Source organism: Carassius carassius, chromosome 45 (assembly GCF_963082965.1).
Source record: "Carassius carassius chromosome 45, fCarCar2.1, whole genome shotgun sequence".
In the NCBI taxonomy this organism is placed as follows: Eukaryota; Metazoa; Chordata; class Actinopteri; order Cypriniformes; family Cyprinidae; genus Carassius; species Carassius carassius.
This window is the reverse complement of record NC_081799.1, coordinates 18571823-18591937: the sequence shown is the minus strand read 5'-3', so window position 1 is coordinate 18591937 and position 20115 is coordinate 18571823. Positions and strand designations below refer to the sequence as shown.

The 20115-nt window shown below is 35.1% G+C and overlaps 1 protein-coding gene across 1 annotated transcript; it reads right to left on the bottom strand.

Moving 5' to 3' along the window:
• Positions 1–97: 97 nt before the first annotated feature.
• On the bottom strand, positions 98–18347 carry LOC132127004 (adhesion G-protein coupled receptor G6-like). Its single transcript, XM_059538624.1, has 31 exons — positions 18128–18347; positions 16706–16803; positions 14039–14676; positions 13867–13936; positions 13696–13734; positions 13539–13603; positions 9685–9806; positions 9375–9396; positions 9234–9271; positions 8998–9125; positions 8604–8709; positions 8389–8456; positions 8158–8199; positions 7974–8038; positions 7510–7538; positions 7263–7414; positions 7061–7184; positions 6287–6498; positions 5286–5487; positions 4969–5125; positions 4512–4682; positions 4166–4288; positions 4022–4067; positions 3825–3928; positions 3601–3722; positions 3235–3506; positions 3018–3117; positions 2552–2835; positions 1392–1493; positions 1159–1299; positions 98–684 (listed from the first exon to the last, which is right to left on the bottom strand). The coding sequence occupies exons 1-31, from the start codon at positions 18193–18195 to the stop codon at positions 575–577; spliced, it is 4020 nt and encodes a 1339-aa protein (XP_059394607.1). The 5' UTR covers positions 18196–18347; the 3' UTR covers positions 98–574.
• Positions 18348–20115: the final 1768 nt, after the last annotated feature.

Genomic DNA, 20115 nt, shown 5'->3' with positions numbered 1-20115 from the left:
GTGTGTGTGTGTGTTTGTGTGTGTGTGTGTGTGTGTTTGTGTGTGTGTGTGTGTGTGTGTGTGTGTGAAAAGTGCGTTTGTGAAGAAAACTATCAGCTAGACACTCAACTTGTATTTATTTTGTTATACTCTTATGTTGTACATTTTATTATTTTGAAAAGCTATAAAAATACAAAAATAAAGAACATAAATTATTCTGAGTGTCCCAGAATATATATATATTAAATAATCAAATCATTGAAACCATATTTTAAGCACATCATTTCATTTCATAAACACTTATCCAATGTTCCTACTGCACAATTATCCAACTACTCACAGAAAAAAATATGCAACCTATACCATCAGATATTTCTGTTGTTGAGTTAAAAGGTTTTACATGACTGCGGTAGCTTCATTATTTAATTGCATTAATTAAAGTGCTTCATTTGAAGTAAGATTTGGGTTGTATATACAACACGCAATACTTTATGTAAATTTAAAATAGTAGTGAAATAGCGTGTTCCATTAGACCAGACCACACACATACATTACATACATGAACACACACTCATACCGGCTGTGATCAGTTCATTCAGTATGACCTCTGACCTCGGTACTGGTCATTGAGCTCATTCAGTACTACGTCAGAACCAGAGCTAGGCTCTTCGGCTGCAGTTATTGTCCTATCGTCCATCGGGTTGCCTGCAATCACAGACAAACAGCTCACATTTTGCACAATACATCTAATCTATCTGATTATTCAAATAATGTAATATTCAGATTTCATATTGAACTATATGTTTACATGCATAAAAGATGTTTTCATTTACATTAAACAGTTAAAGGAATAGTTCTCCCAAAAATGAAAATTTGCTAAATTTCTTGTGGGTTATTGTGAGGCTTTTATCAGCTGTTTGGACTCTCATTCTGACGGCACCCATTCACTGCAGAGGATCCATTGGTGAGCAAGTGACATAATGCTTGATGTAAAAGCTCATCTACATCTTCAATGGCCAGCAATTTTTCATTTTGGGGTAAAGTATTCCCTTAAAAATAGGTTCTGTTCTGTCTAGTTCAAAGATCAGTTAGCGTCACCTGCTGTTTCAACTAGAAATTACAGGTAATAAACATGTGGAAAGATGATAACACACAGCCTGTCTAGCAGGTAATACTCACTGACGTCTACTGGTGTATCAGATACCAAGGTGTCATGATTCAGGAAAGATGAGCTAGAATTGTTAGAATTCGCAGAGCGGAATGAAAAGTCTCTTTTTTTGTTGGCTTTGTTTATCTTTTGCGTTGCTGTGCGACTCCATTCTGTTACATAAAAGAGAGAAAGCCAGTTATTAGATAAATATGCCACATAAAAGCAAGTCAGTCATTTGCATGAACATCTAAAGGCCTTTTACCTGAGTTTTCTGCCAGCCTCAGGGTGCCACAACACAGGTATGTCCTCCATTGTCGTCTGACGTTTTCTTTCATGGCACAATGGAACACAAAGATGAAGAATCCTGCGAGGGAACAGGTGTATTAGCGTCAGCATTCCATCAGAACGCTAAAAATAAACCCTGAAATGTTTTATCTGATAATATTATGGATTCCACAAAGGAACTCTGACACAGTGACTTGCGTAATGTGAAACTAATAAACACATCGATCCTGACAAATGAACAGTACTGAAAATGATTACTGTTCACGGATCAAGATTATTTATTTATTTGTTGGTTTGGGGACTTTTTTTATGTAATACAAATTTGTTCAGTTTTGTTTAGCAAAGACACATTAGATTGATCAAAAGTGACAGTAAAATGAACTTTTACATGATGCATTAATATTAAACACTGTACATTAAATGTTACTTGAGCAACAAAAAGAAATGATCCGCTGCATATTATAATAATTTCTGAAAGATCATATGATACTGAGGACTGAAAAAATTCAGCTTTGCCATAACAGTAATACACTACATTTTAAAATAGATTTTAATTTAAATTCTTAATTTGTTTATTCTTAATTAATTTTTAAATTGTCAATCAGCTATATATTTGTATATTTAAAGACTTTTATACTATATGATAAGTGCTATATAATATGGAATTAAATAACTGGCTTTTATGTTTTTACTGTACCAAAGATAAATAAAAATAATGTTTAATAAATTAAATTAATTAATTCAAATGAATTAAATTAATAATTTGTTACATTAAATTAAAATATTATCTGGAAAATAATGAATTTATATTAAGTGCTTCTTTTGTATGTCCAATTTTAATGTTAGACCTTTAAACCTAAAGACAAACATTTCCAATGCAATTAAGATATACTTGTATTGTACGTTCACAACAATGTAATCCCATAGTGATTTTACAGTTATCTTTGACATTTCTAAATAACAGAATTTATAAAATCTTTTTTTTTTTCCTTTCAGATTTTCCAAAGAAACCACACTTTTTACTTTTCTTGCAATGATAAGTAGTTCACATTAATACCAGAGACGTTTTTAAGATAGTAAATAGGGTAAATTTAGCCTTTCAAGAATGGTAGAGCACTTGTGCAAATTGGGACCTGCCTTGTAAAGTGTTAAAAATAGCAAACAGGTACATGAAGGCCAGGTTAACAGGACCCCAGGCGAAGAACGCGAAGCCCCAGGTGAGGCCCAGGAGCACGGTGAGTCCAGCCACACTGCGCATCTCCTGCCAACCACTGCGATTCTGTACATTATGAGGGTTCTGCCGCTTAATGCGACACAGCTGGATCAGTACCACGATAAACATGGTAAAGTTCAGCAGGAAGACGAGACAGAAGTACGCCACCACAGCAACATAGAAGACAATGTCGTTTTTTATCCAGCAGCTATAGGGAGAAATCAAAATTTAAGATAAATTGTAAGATAAAAGCATGAAAGAAATGCTAAAACAAATTCAGCAGGGTTTCATTTGAAATTTAAAGTAATATAATCTTTAATCTATAATCTGTATAGAATAAATATATTTCATATCAATATAGTGCTGAGAAAAATTGGGATTATTACTCACAAATCATCAGTTGCTCCGCTTGCATACCTCCCGTATGTCACAAGGCCATAGTGGTCTTTGTTAATGGCTATGACAATTATGACGACCACGAGAGGAATGCCTTTAAAGAAACAAAACATTATGAGCTCATCTCCTCTCAGACAGACTAAACTATTTGAACAAAGCAGCCTTCAAAAACTCGTGCAAGTAAAACCGAAGTAACAAATCAGTCACGTACCCCATCCAGCAAGTCCTATCTTGACCATAAAGCGGGTTATGTAGGTGTTGAACACCTTGACAAGGGCCAGATACATGTGGACAGCTTCCAGTGCCATCCAAGTAAAGGATGCCAGGAGGAAATAATGCAGGAAAAAAGCAGTGGAGATGCAAAGACCCACGGCATTTGGGTACAGAGCCAGCCAGGCGTCCAATAGGAAGACCAGGTTTAGCAGCAGCAAGGCCAAACACAGCTGAATCAGGATCTTAGACGGGATGTCTTTGCGCAGTTTACTGTCATGGGACAAAAAAAAGTATTATATAGATAGACAGATTAAATTAAATCAAAGGTAAATGGTGAGTCTTCACTGGTCAGAGGGGTCCATACCCAAAAGCCAAATATGTGAGCAGGGTGATAGAGAGGAAAATGGCTGAGATGCCACAGCCGATGTACGTAATGTATGTCAGGATGTCAGCCTGCAGTCCATTGATGTTAGTCTTTGAAATGTCCTGTCGGGCGAAACACAATTATAAACAACATCCCAGAGAATCTTAATCTAATATTAGACTAGGATATTTCAGGTAATTTCTACTCTTTGTGATGTAACTTACTAGCAGAATACCGAAGCTGGTAAGGTGATTGCAGGCACATTGAGTTTCTTCAGCTGAAGTATTAAGCGCATGGCACCCTGAAGAACTCCAGCCGCCCGAGCCACCTGTGAGCCAATGACCAACGGTTCAAACACATGACTCAACCAAAAAAAAAAAAATCTATTCACTAAAAAAAGGAACATTAAAAGACAACATACCATTTAATCCAAAGTCCCAGAATACACAGTAAGATACATAGTTAGCCTGTGGAGGAATAAAAGGAGAGTAAGATACAGTAAGCAGTATTGTATTGAAGTACAAATCTGTTATTGTGTTTGTTGTGATATAGTATTCATATTGACCGGAATGGGCCCTGTGTTTCGCAGGGTTATCAGCACTTTATTCTGTAGACCAGAGATGCTCAGGTTAGCCACACTGCTACTCACAATCCCGCTGTTTATTTTACGTTCACCCAGTGCTTTGTCCTACAAAAAAAGACACATGTATTAGACTAAAGCTTTTGACACAATAACTACACAAATACAAGTATACTGTAAATTGTTTTGAGATGTGCTAGCTAGATAATGTCTAGACTAAGTCATAGATCGCATTAGTTCACATTACATCATTCAGCCATTTCTAATACGCAGCAGTCGTCTTAACACAAAGCTAACTAATTTGAGTCAGAAGTATTGCTCTGTCTCAGACCTGAAAGAAGGTGTTCTTCTGGAAGAAGTTGAACTGGACTCTGGATGCGAGCCGCTGCTGATCTGCCGTGAGGTTCTGTGTGAGGGACGCTGGGAGGATGACTGAACCTAGAGGAGTGGATCGAACCTGAACCATGATGTCTTCAGTCTCCATGCTGAGGTTACTTCGAATCTTTTATTCCAAACACAGCAGAACCAAATCAGCTACTCTGACCTATAAAGGCCTATTTATTGTGCTCATCAACATGTACAGTATTGTGTCTGGCTACTCTGAGATGCTCAAAATTATTATTATTATAAAGAATCATTTCATTTCATCCAGTATAGGGCCAATCTACACATGAATAAACATTTGTATCTCTATTTTTATTCTCTTATTCTATATTAGCTAGCAAACAGCAGCATTTCCATTATCTGTAGTCTGTAAGATGAATAAGAATAAATGATGGAGATGTTACCTGCACGCTAGATGCTTCGGTTAGGGAGAAGGACGTCTCCTGAAAGTTGGTCCCATCGACTTTCTTCACTGCCAGTGCCAGTGACTGTGAAACTATTGACTGACTCGTTCCTGATACAATCAGTTTAAGACCCACTGTGTCCACAACCCCAATGGCCCTTGTAACCAAAACAAACAGCTTGACTGTATACAGTATATCAGAAAATATTTATTATTGAACCTTATGTACATTTAAAGATCGATTCATTTACTATTATGTCATAATAAATGCATGGGACAAAACAGTAATAAACCTGGCCACAGATGAATGTGTCTCACCTCTTTGAGAAAGGAGTCATTACAGCTACGGGAACATCAAGGAGGTTGTTGACAATACTGACAGAGGTGTTTGCCACTGCCAGGCTGATGGTGGGCCCAGAGAGGAGCGACTCTAGCTGTGATAAAATCTGGTCCACCTGAGTGCTGTTTAAAGACGAGGCATTTGCACTTAACTTCAACAATCCTTCAGCATCTAATGTCTCTGACGTGGCTGTAGACACTATACAAAGAGGAAAAGGTAAATAGTCAGTCGTTTAGTCAATTGATCGATCCCAGATTCGTTCTTGAATGCCCCTTTGCCTTTTTTTTTTCTACAATCAGCGTTAATAATTACATTGAATTTATGACGGTAACAAGGTGAGCGAATCTCATTAAACCTGTCAAAAACATGTCTGGTTCAAATTTTGCCCCAAAATCAGAAATGAAATAGAAAATTATATTTGCATAAATAAAATAAAATGATAATGCCCGAAAAAACAATTGTACATATGTTTATCATCTTGCTTTTTATTGCATTGCCTTTAAGCTTATTTAAAACAAATTGTACTGTAAAAACTAAAGTCACAATATGAAAAAACCTTGAAATGAATGGGCTTTAATTTCTTAAACATCAAAAAATACAAAATAAACGGTACCGCTTTATTAATCTTGACCAAATCTTACTGTTAACAAGTTGCTTATTAGCCTGCATATTACTAGCATAATGGCTGCTTATTAGATCTTACAAGGCACTTAGTAATGTCTTATTCTGCATGACTGCATTTTATATTCATTAATCCTATACCTAAACCTAACAACTACCTTATTACCTTACAAGTTTATTCAGGCAAAATTTGAAGTTAATAGTGAGAATTCGTGCCCAAAAGTGTATGAATACATTTTAGTGCATTTGACATGATCTTTAAATTAGTATTGATTAGTTTTGATTAGTTTAGAGTTTTTTTAAGAGATTTGGGGTTAAATGAGCCCTCACATATCCCGGTTTTACTGTATTTAATTACCTGAGGCTGTTACATTAGCAGGAGAAGTTGTTACATTCACAGACTCTGTTGTAGAGACTGTAGCATTGATGATGGTTGTGTTCGAGAGGGAGGAACTTGTGGAAGATGGAGGAGTTGTGGTACTGTTAGTAAAAGTGGGTGCAGATGAAATACAGCTGCCATTCAGGGGAATAACAATACTTGGCCTGCCTTCATAGTTATCCCCTGTTAAGCTGTAAACATGAAATAAAAGTGTTGTTAAGAAAATTAATATGCACGTGTGTTCGGTATTCTGCTAGGATAGTATTACCAGTATATTTTGAACTTGGGGGGACATTTTTTGGTCCCCTTGAGGAAACAAGCTTGTAAATCATACAAAATGAAATGTTCTGGAAATCTAAAAATGCAAAAACTTTTGTGTGAGGGGTAGGGTTAGGGTAAGGGGATATAAAATACGGATTGTTCAAAAATAAAAACCATTATACAGTTTTTCCAGTATAAAAACATTTATGTCTATAGAATGAAACCACATAAAAGGTGTGTGTGTGGTGACGTTTTAAGGGCCAATGCAATGTATTTTTGGCTATTTCTACATATACCCCAGTGACTTAAAACTGGTTTTGTGGTCCAGGGTCACATATACACTGTACACCTTCATGCATATATTATCAACATGTACTGTATACTGTATGTGTTTGTGGCAGAGGCATATTGCTTATAAATACAGACAGCATGCATATACCTACTGACATAAATGACACACTATATGCAAAGGAAACAATGAACTTTACTAACCAGTAATCTGTCCACAAGTTTCCTCTGTCTGTCTCCATGCAGCTTTCAGAACTGAAATTTGTACTTAAAGACGGGTTCCATATGAAATACTCGCTTAAAGAATCCAAAGAATAAGAGCAGACCGCTGAAAATAATCACAACTATAATCAGATATACATTTAGAAATGAATCTGATATAGCTATGTTTACAGAAGACACTTACCTACTGTGCTCACAACTCCATCTAAGGTAAAGTTTTTCTGAAGTTCAGAGATAGCTTCTACAACTGAGCGAACATCACACGGGTCCATAGCTGTGTCTAGTTTCACTATAACACTACAATTGCTTGCAGGGGCCTCAGTATCGCCCTGATTGCTTGAGCCCGGAAAAGAAGGAGCAGTACATCAACCACCCATTTACTTTAGAACACATTTTTCCATAAAATCATGCTGCAGTGAGAATCAACATACCTGTTTATGCAACCAATCACACCTACGTCCTGTAAGAGTCAGAATTAGAAATCAGAAATCAGCACCATTTTACAACCAAAAGACTTTCAATGCTGACATCAAGACATCTTACCCGAAAGTGACACATGAGATTCTGTAAACTGTTACTTGCAGATCTAAAATGCAGAAGTAGAAGAGGACTGTTAAAATTAATTACTAAAGTCTTTATCATATTTTAGTAGATATCCTGTAGTCAGGCTGGTAGATTTATTTGCTTTGTCTTTTTGAAAACAAAAAGATACAATAAAAATGGTCTCAACTCACGACATGTTGCTGCATGCTGAGTGATTCAAGAACTCCAAAAACTGTAGAAAAATATAAATAACAAAAAACAATACTAGGATCAATAGAACTATCACAAATCAGTATGTAGATTATGAATGAACATCCAGCATTCTGACTTTAATACTACAAATGATACTCACAGACTGCGCCAAGTTGGATACCAAGTATTGGTTCCACCGTACATTAAAATGGTAATAGTAGAAATCTAAAACAGAGGAGGATGTGTACATATAACCTTTGATCTGAATTACTCTTCAAATGTATTTATATTTGAAGCAGGGTTTTTGTGCATTCACAGACTCTTACATGATTAACTTGTCTTACCTGAGTTATTGCAGCGTGAGGAACAACGACATGTTTGCGGTGCTTTAGGAAAAAAGAAAAGATAAGTTAAGACCTCATGGCACACTGATTGTAAATGTAGTTGCACATTAACATTTTTACATATGTTGGAAACTGACAAGGTCTTTATAGTATGTAGCATTTCTGAGCAATGAAATATCATTCATTTAAAGCACACAGGTTTATTAATAAAGAGGATAAAAGAAGCCTTACGTGGACTAGTAGGACAGATGTCCTGAAGACCAGTAGCCAGTGGAAAAATCACATTTGTATTGTTCCCACTATGAAAAATAATGACAAGAAATGAGACAGAAAACGAAGATGAAAAAATGATTGTTTAATAAAAAGATTTTTAGATTGTATCTTACTTAATCAGCATTAATGTAAGCATGCTACACCATTCTTTTCCAGTCTGTGTCTAAACTTACCATGAGATGTTTCGTGGTCCTGCTGCACATACATCAACACTGATTGCTGTCTGACTGCATTTGTCATATTGTCCGGATAAAATTGGTGAATTGTTTGCACACACACCTGTGCAAAAACATATCCAATCTCACTTCTTTTAGAAATATTATGTGATACTGAAATACTACAATTTATTTTTATTCTAAGATGGAAACAATCTATACACCATGCTTTTATTCTAAAAAAAAAACAAGCTAAAATAATCATTGTAAGCTAAAAAAAAAAAAAAAATATATATATATATATATATATATATATATATATATATATATATATATATATATAATATATTTATATATAAAATATATAAAATTACTATTATTAAAAGTCATGAATTAGGGGAATTTTACTAACCCACTCTTTCTATTGTTCCCACCAATCTGACAGTGACATTTTCTGAGCTCATCTTCACAACAGCGTCACTAATGCAGCAAACATTGTCAGGTGCACTCAGCTGCAGAAGAATATTGCACAGTGCATCCCTGTCAGAAAAACAGCAGGATGATGTAAGAGAAGCTTATAGAAGTGCAATGAGTTTATTTATTATTTGAGTGTGTTTAAAATGGATAAGAGCAGAATTTGATACTGACTTTGTACTATTTTTTGGATCACACGTGACCTCTATGCCCTAATAATAAAAAATAAAAGCAAAGTTTGTGTATGCTTCTTAGATGAACTCTGATAAAAAGCAAAAATATGTTGCTTGCAATGACAACTGAATCTGCACTTACTTCAAAAATGGGTGTCTCTGTACTGCAGAACAGAAAGAAGACCAGATTCATTTATTAGCTTTTCAAAGTACAGTAAGCTTGAGGTCAGGGAAATAACTGGAAACTGAAAGTGCCTTAAACATCTCTGATTAAATAACGACAATGCATGATGACAAAATCCAGGTTTTTTTAAGTTGAAGAAAGTAGACAAATTACATAACACATAATTATTATTCAGTTTGAAAGTACTGAGATGTCTAAAGAGCCAGAAGTGAGAACATTAGTATGCATTCATTCATGAGAAAAGGTCACAACAGTATAATGGGGGTACCTTATGCTTGTCGTTGTGAGCACATTTGTTAATGATATGCCGTCAGAGATCTCCCCCACCGCCGTAACGCTCTTTATGGAAACTGCACATGCATTTAGTTTGCTTTTGTAAAGCTGCTCAAGCTGAAAAAATACATTTCAGATGATTGAGTTTAATTACTGCTTTTCAAAAAATGACAGAAAACTTAAAGCATTTCAATATTTTCGGACACTGTAATTGTTTTATGTACTGTTAGCTCGCAATATTATCAAATATTATGGTACAAAATGTTATTTTATATATTATGTACAAGTATTTTTATATATTAAAATATAAATAATATTAAGTAACGAAATATTGTCATATTACACCATGTTCCAAATTATTATGCAAGGGACATATCAATAGGATTTCGGTACAATAAAGAGTCAGATTTTTGTTTGTGTTGTTTTTCACATCATTTCAGGTAACTGGTATCAATCTCAGTCTTCTTAGGTAAATGGAAACCTGCTTAAAGAGGTTTTTTTCCACATTATTAAGCAAGTCACAGTTCTCATGAAATATGGTGAGGAAGAAAGATCTTTCTGAAGAAGAAAAGTATGAAACAATGCAGAGTCTTGCAAAAGGCATCAAAACAAACAATATTTTGCTAAAAGCAAATAAAGATTACTGAACCGTCAAAAGATTTGGGAGTGACATGTACATAAGATGTTGGTCAGATGAAGATGTATTAAGGAAGGTTTCTGTCAAAAAAACGAACTGTATTGTAATGCCAGCTGTAAAAAAAACGCCACTGCTGAGCAGTAGACAGGTGTTTGAAGCTCCATGCAGACTGACAGTTGTGTATAAAGCTGCGTTTCAGTCACTGCTAACCAAACCTCACAAAGAGAAACCTGCACAGGGGCTGTAGAAACACATGAAGACTTTTTAAATAGTTTTATTCACTTACAAATGCTTAAGTACAAATGAGACTACAAATGAGACTGCAACATCAGCAAGGAGGCTGGATGATGATTTGGGTTGGAATATTGGGAAATGAGATGTAAGGTAATTTTAGGGTGTCAAAATGACTTCTGCAAGATATGTTGAGTTCTGTAACAGAAATGACTCGAACCAGACAAATTAAAGAGTCGATCAGGGCTGTGTTTGAAACACGAGCCGAATTCCTCAGGAAGTCATAAAACATTCTGTGCCACAAGTCCCAAGCAAGATGAGCAACCAACTTGTTCACACAACAGCTTTCAACATTAACACCACTAGAACAATTATTTACAATTTAAATTCGAAGGAGAGAAATTTGGTGTCAAATTTGTTGTTCGTAATAGAAAAAGGAACACTGGACATCACATGTAAACCCATGAGAGTTAAACACTTCCATTGACTTCCCCCCACCTAGCAGACACAGACTGAAATTCCTAAGGGGGAAGGGGCTTTGAACCTCTGGTCTCCACAGAAATCTTTGCCAAGAGAATGGCAAATAAACTGTCATTTCTACATGTATATGGACCAAAATGAACTCCAAAATAACTTCTAAATGAATATCAGTCCATCGCTTAACTCCATATTCATTTATATGTAACCCACACATTTGACTATCATGTTATAATCACTTATTGTGTATGTCTTTTAATAACTATGGGATAACTTAAGGATTCATAATCATGTTTGGTATGTTTGTGATGGAAACTGCTTGCTTGAAATAGTCCTGACAATCAAATATTTGTCAAATGTATCATATTTGTGTTATAGGAATCATGTCCAAAATTATACCCTACAAGAGCGGGAAAATTCGGACCACATGCTTGGCAAGATAAACATATGATTTATGATACCCCCGAGCCAGGACAATATCTGATTGGTCAAGACAACATTTGAGGTGTGGCCAACAGGCCAGTTTAAATACTCAGGACACCATAAAATCCTGCTTTTAGTCTCTAGCTTTGCTTCTGCTACTAGTCATGTCTGCTTTTAGTCTCTAGCTATGCTTCTGCTATTAGTCATGTCTGCTTTTAGTCTCTAGCTATGCTTCTGCTATTAGTCATGTCTGCTTTTAGTCTCTAGCTATGCTTCTACTATTAGTCATGTCTGCTTTTAGTCTCTAGCTATGCTTCTGCTATTAGTCATGTCTGCTTTTAGCTTTGCTTCTTAGCTTTAGCTTTTAGCCATGCTGTTTGTTATCACTGTTCTTTGAGCGCGGTTCCAGCGTGCTGATCCGCCTGCTGCTACTCAGCCACAATGAGAAGAAACACCACATAGTCTTGTCAAACTTTATTTCTTTTCTTTTCCGTTTGAGAGTTTCATGTTCTGAGTTAAGTTTTGTAACGCCGTCTGACCTCGTCTGCGCGTTCAACTTCAACCAGCGCACACAACTCTGCACCTTCAGCCAACGCCCCACCACGGGCCTTCCCAAGACGTCACTTCAGCGACTACTGAACTTCCAGCCAATCAGCGACAACTTTACACAGGCAATGTACCTTCAGACATTTGTACTGGTGTATCTAATATAATTTTAACCTCATTGAGGACCTCAATGCGAGGGTTAATTAAGTGATTGATGGTTGTTCATGTCTATGCAATTTAACGTATTGCTGTAAACTTGGGATTCCATATTTCCATTCTCTTAAACTCATCTTTCCCTAACTTTCGATCTTCCTGCAACTTGTGTGAATGTGTGAGTGCGTGCGTTTATGTGTTAGATTAGTTTATATGTCTTAGATTTATCTAATAAAGCCTTATTCATATTGAAAAGAGAAGTATCTTGTGTTTTGTGCTTACAAGTTAATGTCTTAAACTGCTGATCTTGTTACTGTGCTAATTGATAGTGTTTTCACTATAGTTTGGATATTAATATCCAGCGCAGGTTTGATGTTAAACGGCTCATTCAGTGAATCGCAGGGCGTCTCAGTGATCAGCCGTGAAACAGTGATTCTGTTCAAATTCCCTTTAAAATCTTAAATGATTCCCTTTGAGCTAAATTGACCTGTTTCCCTTACAGTTCATTAACTGACCATTTTCTGCTGCGTTATAAAATGAAGAATAGTGTTCTCGGAAATAAAAGGATTTTCATGCAGGATAACACACTATCCCATGCTGCAAAAATACCATGGTGCTAAACAGTTTGAAAATGCGTTTCTACAGCCACTGTGCAGGTTTCTCTTTGTGAGGTTTGGTTAGCAGTGACTGAAACGCAGCTTTATACACAACTGTCAGTCTGCATGGAGAGGATCTTGAGACACCAGTAGCTTCAAACACCTGTCTGCTGCTCAGCAGTGGAGTTTTTTACAGCTGGCATTACAATACAGTTCATTTGTTTGACAGAAACTTTTCTTAATATTCATCTGACCTTCTGACCTTCCATCTTAGATCTTCTGTGCTCTAAGTCACTCACAAATATTTTGACAGTTCAATAATCTCTATTTGCTTTTTGCAAAATATTGTTTGTTTTGATGCATTTTGCAAGACATTGCATCATTTCATACTTTTCTTCTTCAGAAAGATCTTTCTTCCTCCCCATATTTCATGAGAACTGTGACTTGCTTAATAATGTGGAACAACCTCTTTAAGTAGGGTTTCCATTTACCTAAGAAGACCTGGCAAACTACTGACCAAACCAATCTGAGATTGATACCAGTTAGCTTAAATGATGTGAAAAACAACACAAACAAAAATCTGACTCTTAATTGTACCGAAATCCTGTTTATATGTCACTTGCATAATGATTTGGAAAATAGCGTACATGAAATCCAATTAAAAATGTTTATACATAATTATTCCATAATTTACATGTTAATGTTTTCTATATTATTAACAGTTAAAATCAAATCAAATAAAGCTTCTCAATATCACTTCTAAGTGAGGATCATTTCTGTACTTACCCATGTCCGGATCGGTATTTCATTTTCTAGTGTTCTTGTTACATTAACGGTCATCCAGTAAAATGCTAATAAAGACCAAAATATTCAGTTATGCATTGTATTCCTTACATTTAATAGAAAAACAGCCCATTATGTTTGCTGCAGTTGTAATACTTACCTTTCACACAGCTTTGATTAAAGTTACAAGGTGTGGGTGCTGAGTAGACAAGAATGACTGAATGTTAGATATTAGAAGAGGGGTAAAATGTAAAAAAACAAACAAAAAAAAAACATGCAGAAAAGTGTAAACTGTGGTACACAGAGGTTTTTTTCACACTGCATGTCTTACCGGTCGTTGCTGATGTTTGGTTAATGGTTGGTGTTGTATCAGTTATATTGGCGGAGGGGGATGGTCCGGGCTGTAGATGATATTAGTAATGAGTTTATTAATATGGTGCCTGACAACATACTGTAGGATGTAAATGGAACTTTGGTGCTAATAATGGTGTATCTGTACTTACTGTTGCTGTAAATGTTGTGAGGTTCGTAGTTGTTTCAAAAGAAGTCGTGTTTCCAGTGGATGTGAAGTTTGCCGTTGTTTCAAAAGAAGTCGTGTTTCCAGTGGATGTGAAGTTTGCCGTTGTTTCAAAAGAAGTCGTGTTTCCAGTGGATGTGAAGTTTGCTGTTGTTTCAAAAGAAGTAGTGTTTCTAGTGGATGTGAAGTTTGCCGTTGTTTCAAAAGAAGTAGTGTACCCAGTGAATGTGAAGTTTGCCGTTGTTTCAAAAGAAGTCGTGTTTCTAGTGGATGTGAAGTTTGCCGTTGTTTCAAAAGAAGTTGTGTTTCCAGTGGATGTGTATGGTGTGCTTTCCACAGTTTGATTATCAGTGCGGCGTGATTCCGTCGTGAATGTTGTTGCTGGGATCATTGTGCTTATGTTAGAAGATGTGACTGTGGTCTCCAACATCGTAGTTGTATTTTGCACATCATGGCTTGTTGTTAATGGCACTGTTGATGAGTTACTGGAACCTTTGGTTGAAGATGAATTTGTTGTGGTAATAATAGCAGTGTTTCCTCCAGTCGCTGTTATTGAATTTGAAAGCTCTGTAGATGGTGTGGAGGTTGAAATCCCAATTGTTGTGCCATTTGTGCTCGATGTTACTGCAGGAAAATGTATTATTTCTATCATGTTATAAGAATTTAGACACAAACATAATTTGATCTCTATCAGAATGTTAGTTTTTTATATTAAAGATTTAATTTAACTGAGAATGTATGGCATTTAAAAATAAATACACACATGGCTATTGGAAACTTCATTATTTTGTCTATAGAAGAATAAAATATCAGTTTCTCTGGTAAGCATCATCAGCCTGTTGTTGTTGTTTTTCTAATGAAGGGTTACTTTTTATCCATCTCTTTCTTTTTGTTTGTCCATTGAGCTGATTCATAAGCATAAGTAGAAATTGGCTTTTGTTTTGTTCTGGACTAAAACATGTCCAGCAGGTTGACTGAGCTATATTTGTAAGGTTGGTTCAGTCAGGCTATTGTTTTTCAAAGTGATCACAACCCATGTTTTGCGTGACTCAGCTACGCTCCTATTACAGGAATACTGAATAATATTTCTGAGATGTTTCTTTTTACACTATAGGAGAGACATGCAGACACTTACACATAGTCTGAAACAAATTACTGCTGTTAGGTAAATGAAAACATCATGAGTTAACATGAATAAAATGTATTTAAGATAATGCACCAATATTTCCAGAGATTTGTGACATTAAAGGGGTCATATGATGTTGCTAAAAATAACATTATTTTGCGTATTTGGTGTAATGCAATGTGTTTATGTGGTTAAAGGTTAAAAAAAAAACACATTTTTACAAAGCTTATCGTTCTGAAAAGCGAGGTGTATGCTGATTGGCCAGCTATACAGTGCATTGTAAGTGGCTGAATACCTCAAGAGTATGGAAATGTTACACCCCTTAAAATACTGTGATGGTGTCTCCCAGCACAACCAGACCAATAAAAACCAATAAAACTCATTACAAACGAGGCATTTGCTGTATTCAGTGGAGACATAATTACTGATTATAATGACTTATACTGTCTTTTTAGGCTTTGCGTTGCATATTGTGCTGCATAAACATAAAATCATGTCTGCATTTGTGATCGGAGAAACGACAAACGACCAGCTCTAACAGTTACTCTACAGTGCTCAAAACTCACGTTTGAATCATCAGTGGCAAATCCTTTACATATGAAAACGTACTTATATACCTGGAATTTCACTTTATAGAAACAAACATTGTAGGCTACTCTCACAGGAAACAGTCCTTGTCTTCCACAAAATGCGCTGCTCACATTTGAATATTTGGGTTGAACTGTTCCAGAACAGTGTTGTAAATACAACTTAACCACAGATTTCTAGTTCTGTCCTCTTTTGGAAGGCCAAACAAAGTAGCTTTCCTTTCACAATGAAACACAGTGTCTCCACAACATGACGCCGGCGGCAACAGAGAGAATAAAAGACACGCCTTCTTTCTTTATGTGTGTTATGCAAATCTTCACACATCGTGATGTAGACATGTTGGGGCATGTTAGAACGAGCCGTTTTAGGAGGAATTGGTTGACTCTCAACTTTGATAAGGAATATCTCTTTGGAATTGAGACTTTAGTCTTTGCAACTTTACAGATCTTATTTATGCACCAAGAGCTTGTAACACTCCAGAGATAGGCAAATTTGAAATTGCATCATATGACCACATGAATACATTTTAAACAAAATGTCAGATTTCTTCCATTGAAACAAAAAAAAGCTCTTTGGATCAATATGGTTCACATGATCATCTTGTTCTACACAAACTTGTGAAGTTCATGCAGCTCATCATACAACAGATTAGAAAATTAGCAATGCAAAAACTCTATAAAATTTGATAAATTCGATATTTTCAATATAATTATTTTGGGTTGCCTATGTCGAAATGCAAATTAAAGGATATTGAGAAGCTCTTTATCGCCATTAGAAGTTACACAAGCCATTGTGTAATGTTACTGAATTGTGCACACAGGCATATTTCATCATCATCTAGCTTTGTTCTATAAACTCAAATGTAGAGTCCTATTGTGGCACAATAGGTGAGCAAACAGGAGGACAATCCCTAAAATTAAGTAGAGCATCAGACCTCACCTGGAAGGCAAAGTAGCAGCAGGAGCAGGAAAAATACATAATCCAGAGGGCTCCAGCATCCAAAACTCCATCTACTCAATCGTTTGGTCACCATTGCTCTAAAAGATACACACACACACACACACACACACACAAAATACTCACTCGCTTTGTAACAGAAACAAAAAAATTACTTCAAAAGTTTCAAAGTAATAAGTATTACATTTTGTGAATTTAAGTGATGTAAATGTTACTGTAGACAATACACTGGCCATGACGTGACTACAGGTAACACAAACTCATGAGGCTTCAACACATCCGCTTCCTGGTACAACTCAACTCACATTTCATTCAGTTACTTCAATATGGCTAACTTAATCCCTAACTTAATACATTTCATAAATACATAAAGCTTTGGTCTGGTTTTTCAAGAGCTTTCAATGGAAAATCCATGGTGGGTGTGTATTTCTAACAAACACAATTGACCGGATCTAATGTTCAATTTTAATCTAATCTAAAAGTAAATGTTGTCAGAGATCAGGCATTAAGAAGAAAAGAGTATAGTAATGAATAGCTAAATATACCCTCCTGTAACTCAAACTGTAGAGCATGGTGCTAACAAATACATTAATGTAATTTAAACGTAACAGTATTTTTCTTTTTTTGCTGCAATGTTCAAAATGTGACTCTAAAAAGCACAAAAAAAATGTATTCATAATTTTGATATTAATAATTTTTTAAAGACAGTAAAAATATTAAATGTCTTCATATTTTCAATTTTATATTAACTTGCACTACCTAGAATTAATCAAAGGTCTGGAAATATAAGTTATGGAAATATTTTTGAAATTCTCTTCTGATCAGTTAAAAACAGTTGCTCGGCTTAGTATTTTTGTGAAAACTGCCATGATACTTTTTTAGGAATCCTAACGTTTAAAAGAAGAGTGTTTATTTGAAACAGAATAGAATATTTTTAACATAAATGTCACTTGATCAGTTTAATTCGTCCGTGCTAGCTAAAGGTCTTAATTTCTTTCAAAAAAGTAGTTTATATTTAATATCATATATAATAAGCTATTCTAAATTAGACAGTATTTTTGATTATTTGATAAGGTACCAGTGGTTTAACTAGTCTCTCATTCCATAACTTACAATTGAAAGTAATGTTTCAGTATATAATTAATTTCTATAATAATTTAGTTATAATGTATAACTGAATCAAACATGTACTACCTAACCCTGTAATTAACAATAAATAATATCAAATACATTAAATAACAAGAAACAATCCATAAAACATTACCAAACCAACAGATAATAAAAAGTAAATTTGCTAAATAAAAAGGTCTTTTTCAGCACATTGCGAAATTTTAATCATAAAATGAACCATAAATATGTATTTATTCAATCATGATTAATATGAATTAATTTTACACCACATACCTTGTAGACACTTGCATAGACAGCCTGCTGTGCTTCACATCGTGATCTGTACTGACACACCAAACCATGGATATACTGTATTCTTCTCTCTGTTGACAGCCACAGCCTGGTTTCCCACAGAATAACCAAAATGTGTCCTTCCAGACTCCAGAAAAATCTAAGACGGAGAAAAGTTTCTTAGGTTTGACTCTCAGGTCTTGTGAAGTATTTGTGAAGACTGAGTTATGTGCACACCCACCTTAAATCAAAACTTAAACACACCCAGCCTTCAAAACACAGGAAGTGAACTTCCCCTCTAGCAAAGCTCAATGTTAACTGTAAATCAATAAATCATTATAATAATCCTATTTGTCAGTATATACCCTTATATTCATATTTTAAGTATATTGGGTTAGATTTGGAACCACAAAGAACTGCAGAGAAAATTGCATGACGATATTTAGAGATATTTAAAAATAAGTTTAATTAAATAAATGTTTTTGAGCAATAAGCCATAAATTAAAACACATTTATATACATTTCAATAGTTATTTTGCTGTGGATACTATTTCATTCATCTCTTGCAAATCAGTTTCATGGACTAACAGGTCAAGCTGCTTTTTACAAGCAGAGCTTTTATTTCAATGGAATGTAATAACCGCATTGGGGTTTGCGTATGTTCAAGTTGTTCCACCCATACCTGCATCATACTAATGACTTTGTATACCTGTCTCATGAACTGAACAAAGAGTGGGTGGGGTTTGCACCCAACCTCAACGTCCCCATGTTTGTTTTGGCTGTTTACCTGTATCCATAAGAGCCAGATTAAATCTGTGTAGGTTTAAATCCATTAATACTGAAGGAATGGGTTCCTGGATCCACCATGGCCTTCATAAAATATATAGGCTACACAAACCTCCATTGTGTGTGTATATATATATATATATATATATATATATATATATATATATATATATATATATATATATATATATATATGTGTATATATATATATATATATATATATGTGTATATATATATATATATATATGTATATATATATATATATGTATATATATATGTATATATATATATATATATGTATATATATATATATATATATATATATATATATATATATATATATATGTATATATATATATATATATATATGTATATATATGTGTATATATATATATATATATATATATATATATGTGTATATATATATATATATATATATATATATGTATATATATATATATATATATATATATATATATATATATATCAGTGATGCGCGGATTGATCCAAAATGAGCGGTCACCCGCGGTTACGAGTCATCCAAAAATATTTTTACTGATATTCGGGTCGCGGTCGTCGGGTCCTTTGAAATAAAGATGCCAATTAAACCTTTGTAATTTCTATAGTACTATATACGATTTTGAAATATATAGGGCTACACTTTATTGGCTGAATAACTGGCGCGAATAGAGTGACCACCTGTCCCGCTTTATGTTGTACAGCAATTTTACCCTTGTCCCGCCTCACGCAAATTGAGCATCTGTCCCGCTTTTTCATTTGACCCTGCCTAATAAATACACGGATACGTCCATAGGCGTACTGTTAACTTATGTCAAATAGTTCAGAGGAGTGAAATAAAAGCGTTAGTCGATAGGCTCAGTCGTAGTACATCAATCAAACTGTTGACGCGCGCGCTGTTCGGTCAGGTTAATAGCCACGAAAAAGAGAAGATGCACTTTTAGGCTAATAGCGAATGGACCGCAGCATAGCCTTGATTAAGACCTGTAGATGGCGAAGCAGAGAGAGCTTTTTTCTGTGGGACATGGAGGAGAATACGACGTGAAGCGACATGGTGCATGTGAGTAGGCCTACCACAGAAAAAAAAGCACATCATCAAGAAACATGCAAATCATTGCAATCGTTTTTCAATAAACCAAATGGCCCACAGGCTGACAAAGTTTGGGCAGCAGAAGTGACGAGCATTT

Excerpts from the sequence above, each read along its gene's own strand:
- LOC132127004 (XM_059538624.1), bottom strand. The coding sequence starts at position 18,195 with ATGGTTTGGTGTGTCAGTACAGATCACGATGTGAAGCACAGCAGGCTG. Across the intron at positions 9,807-13,538 it reads AAATACCGATCCGGACATGG|CTTGAGCAGCTTTACAAAAG; the intron begins GTAAGTACAGAA and ends GTATTTTTTCAG. Across the intron at positions 7,185-7,262 it reads TGGAGTTGTGAGCACAGTAG|CGGTCTGCTCTTATTCTTTG; the intron begins GTAAGTGTCTTC and ends GATTATTTTCAG.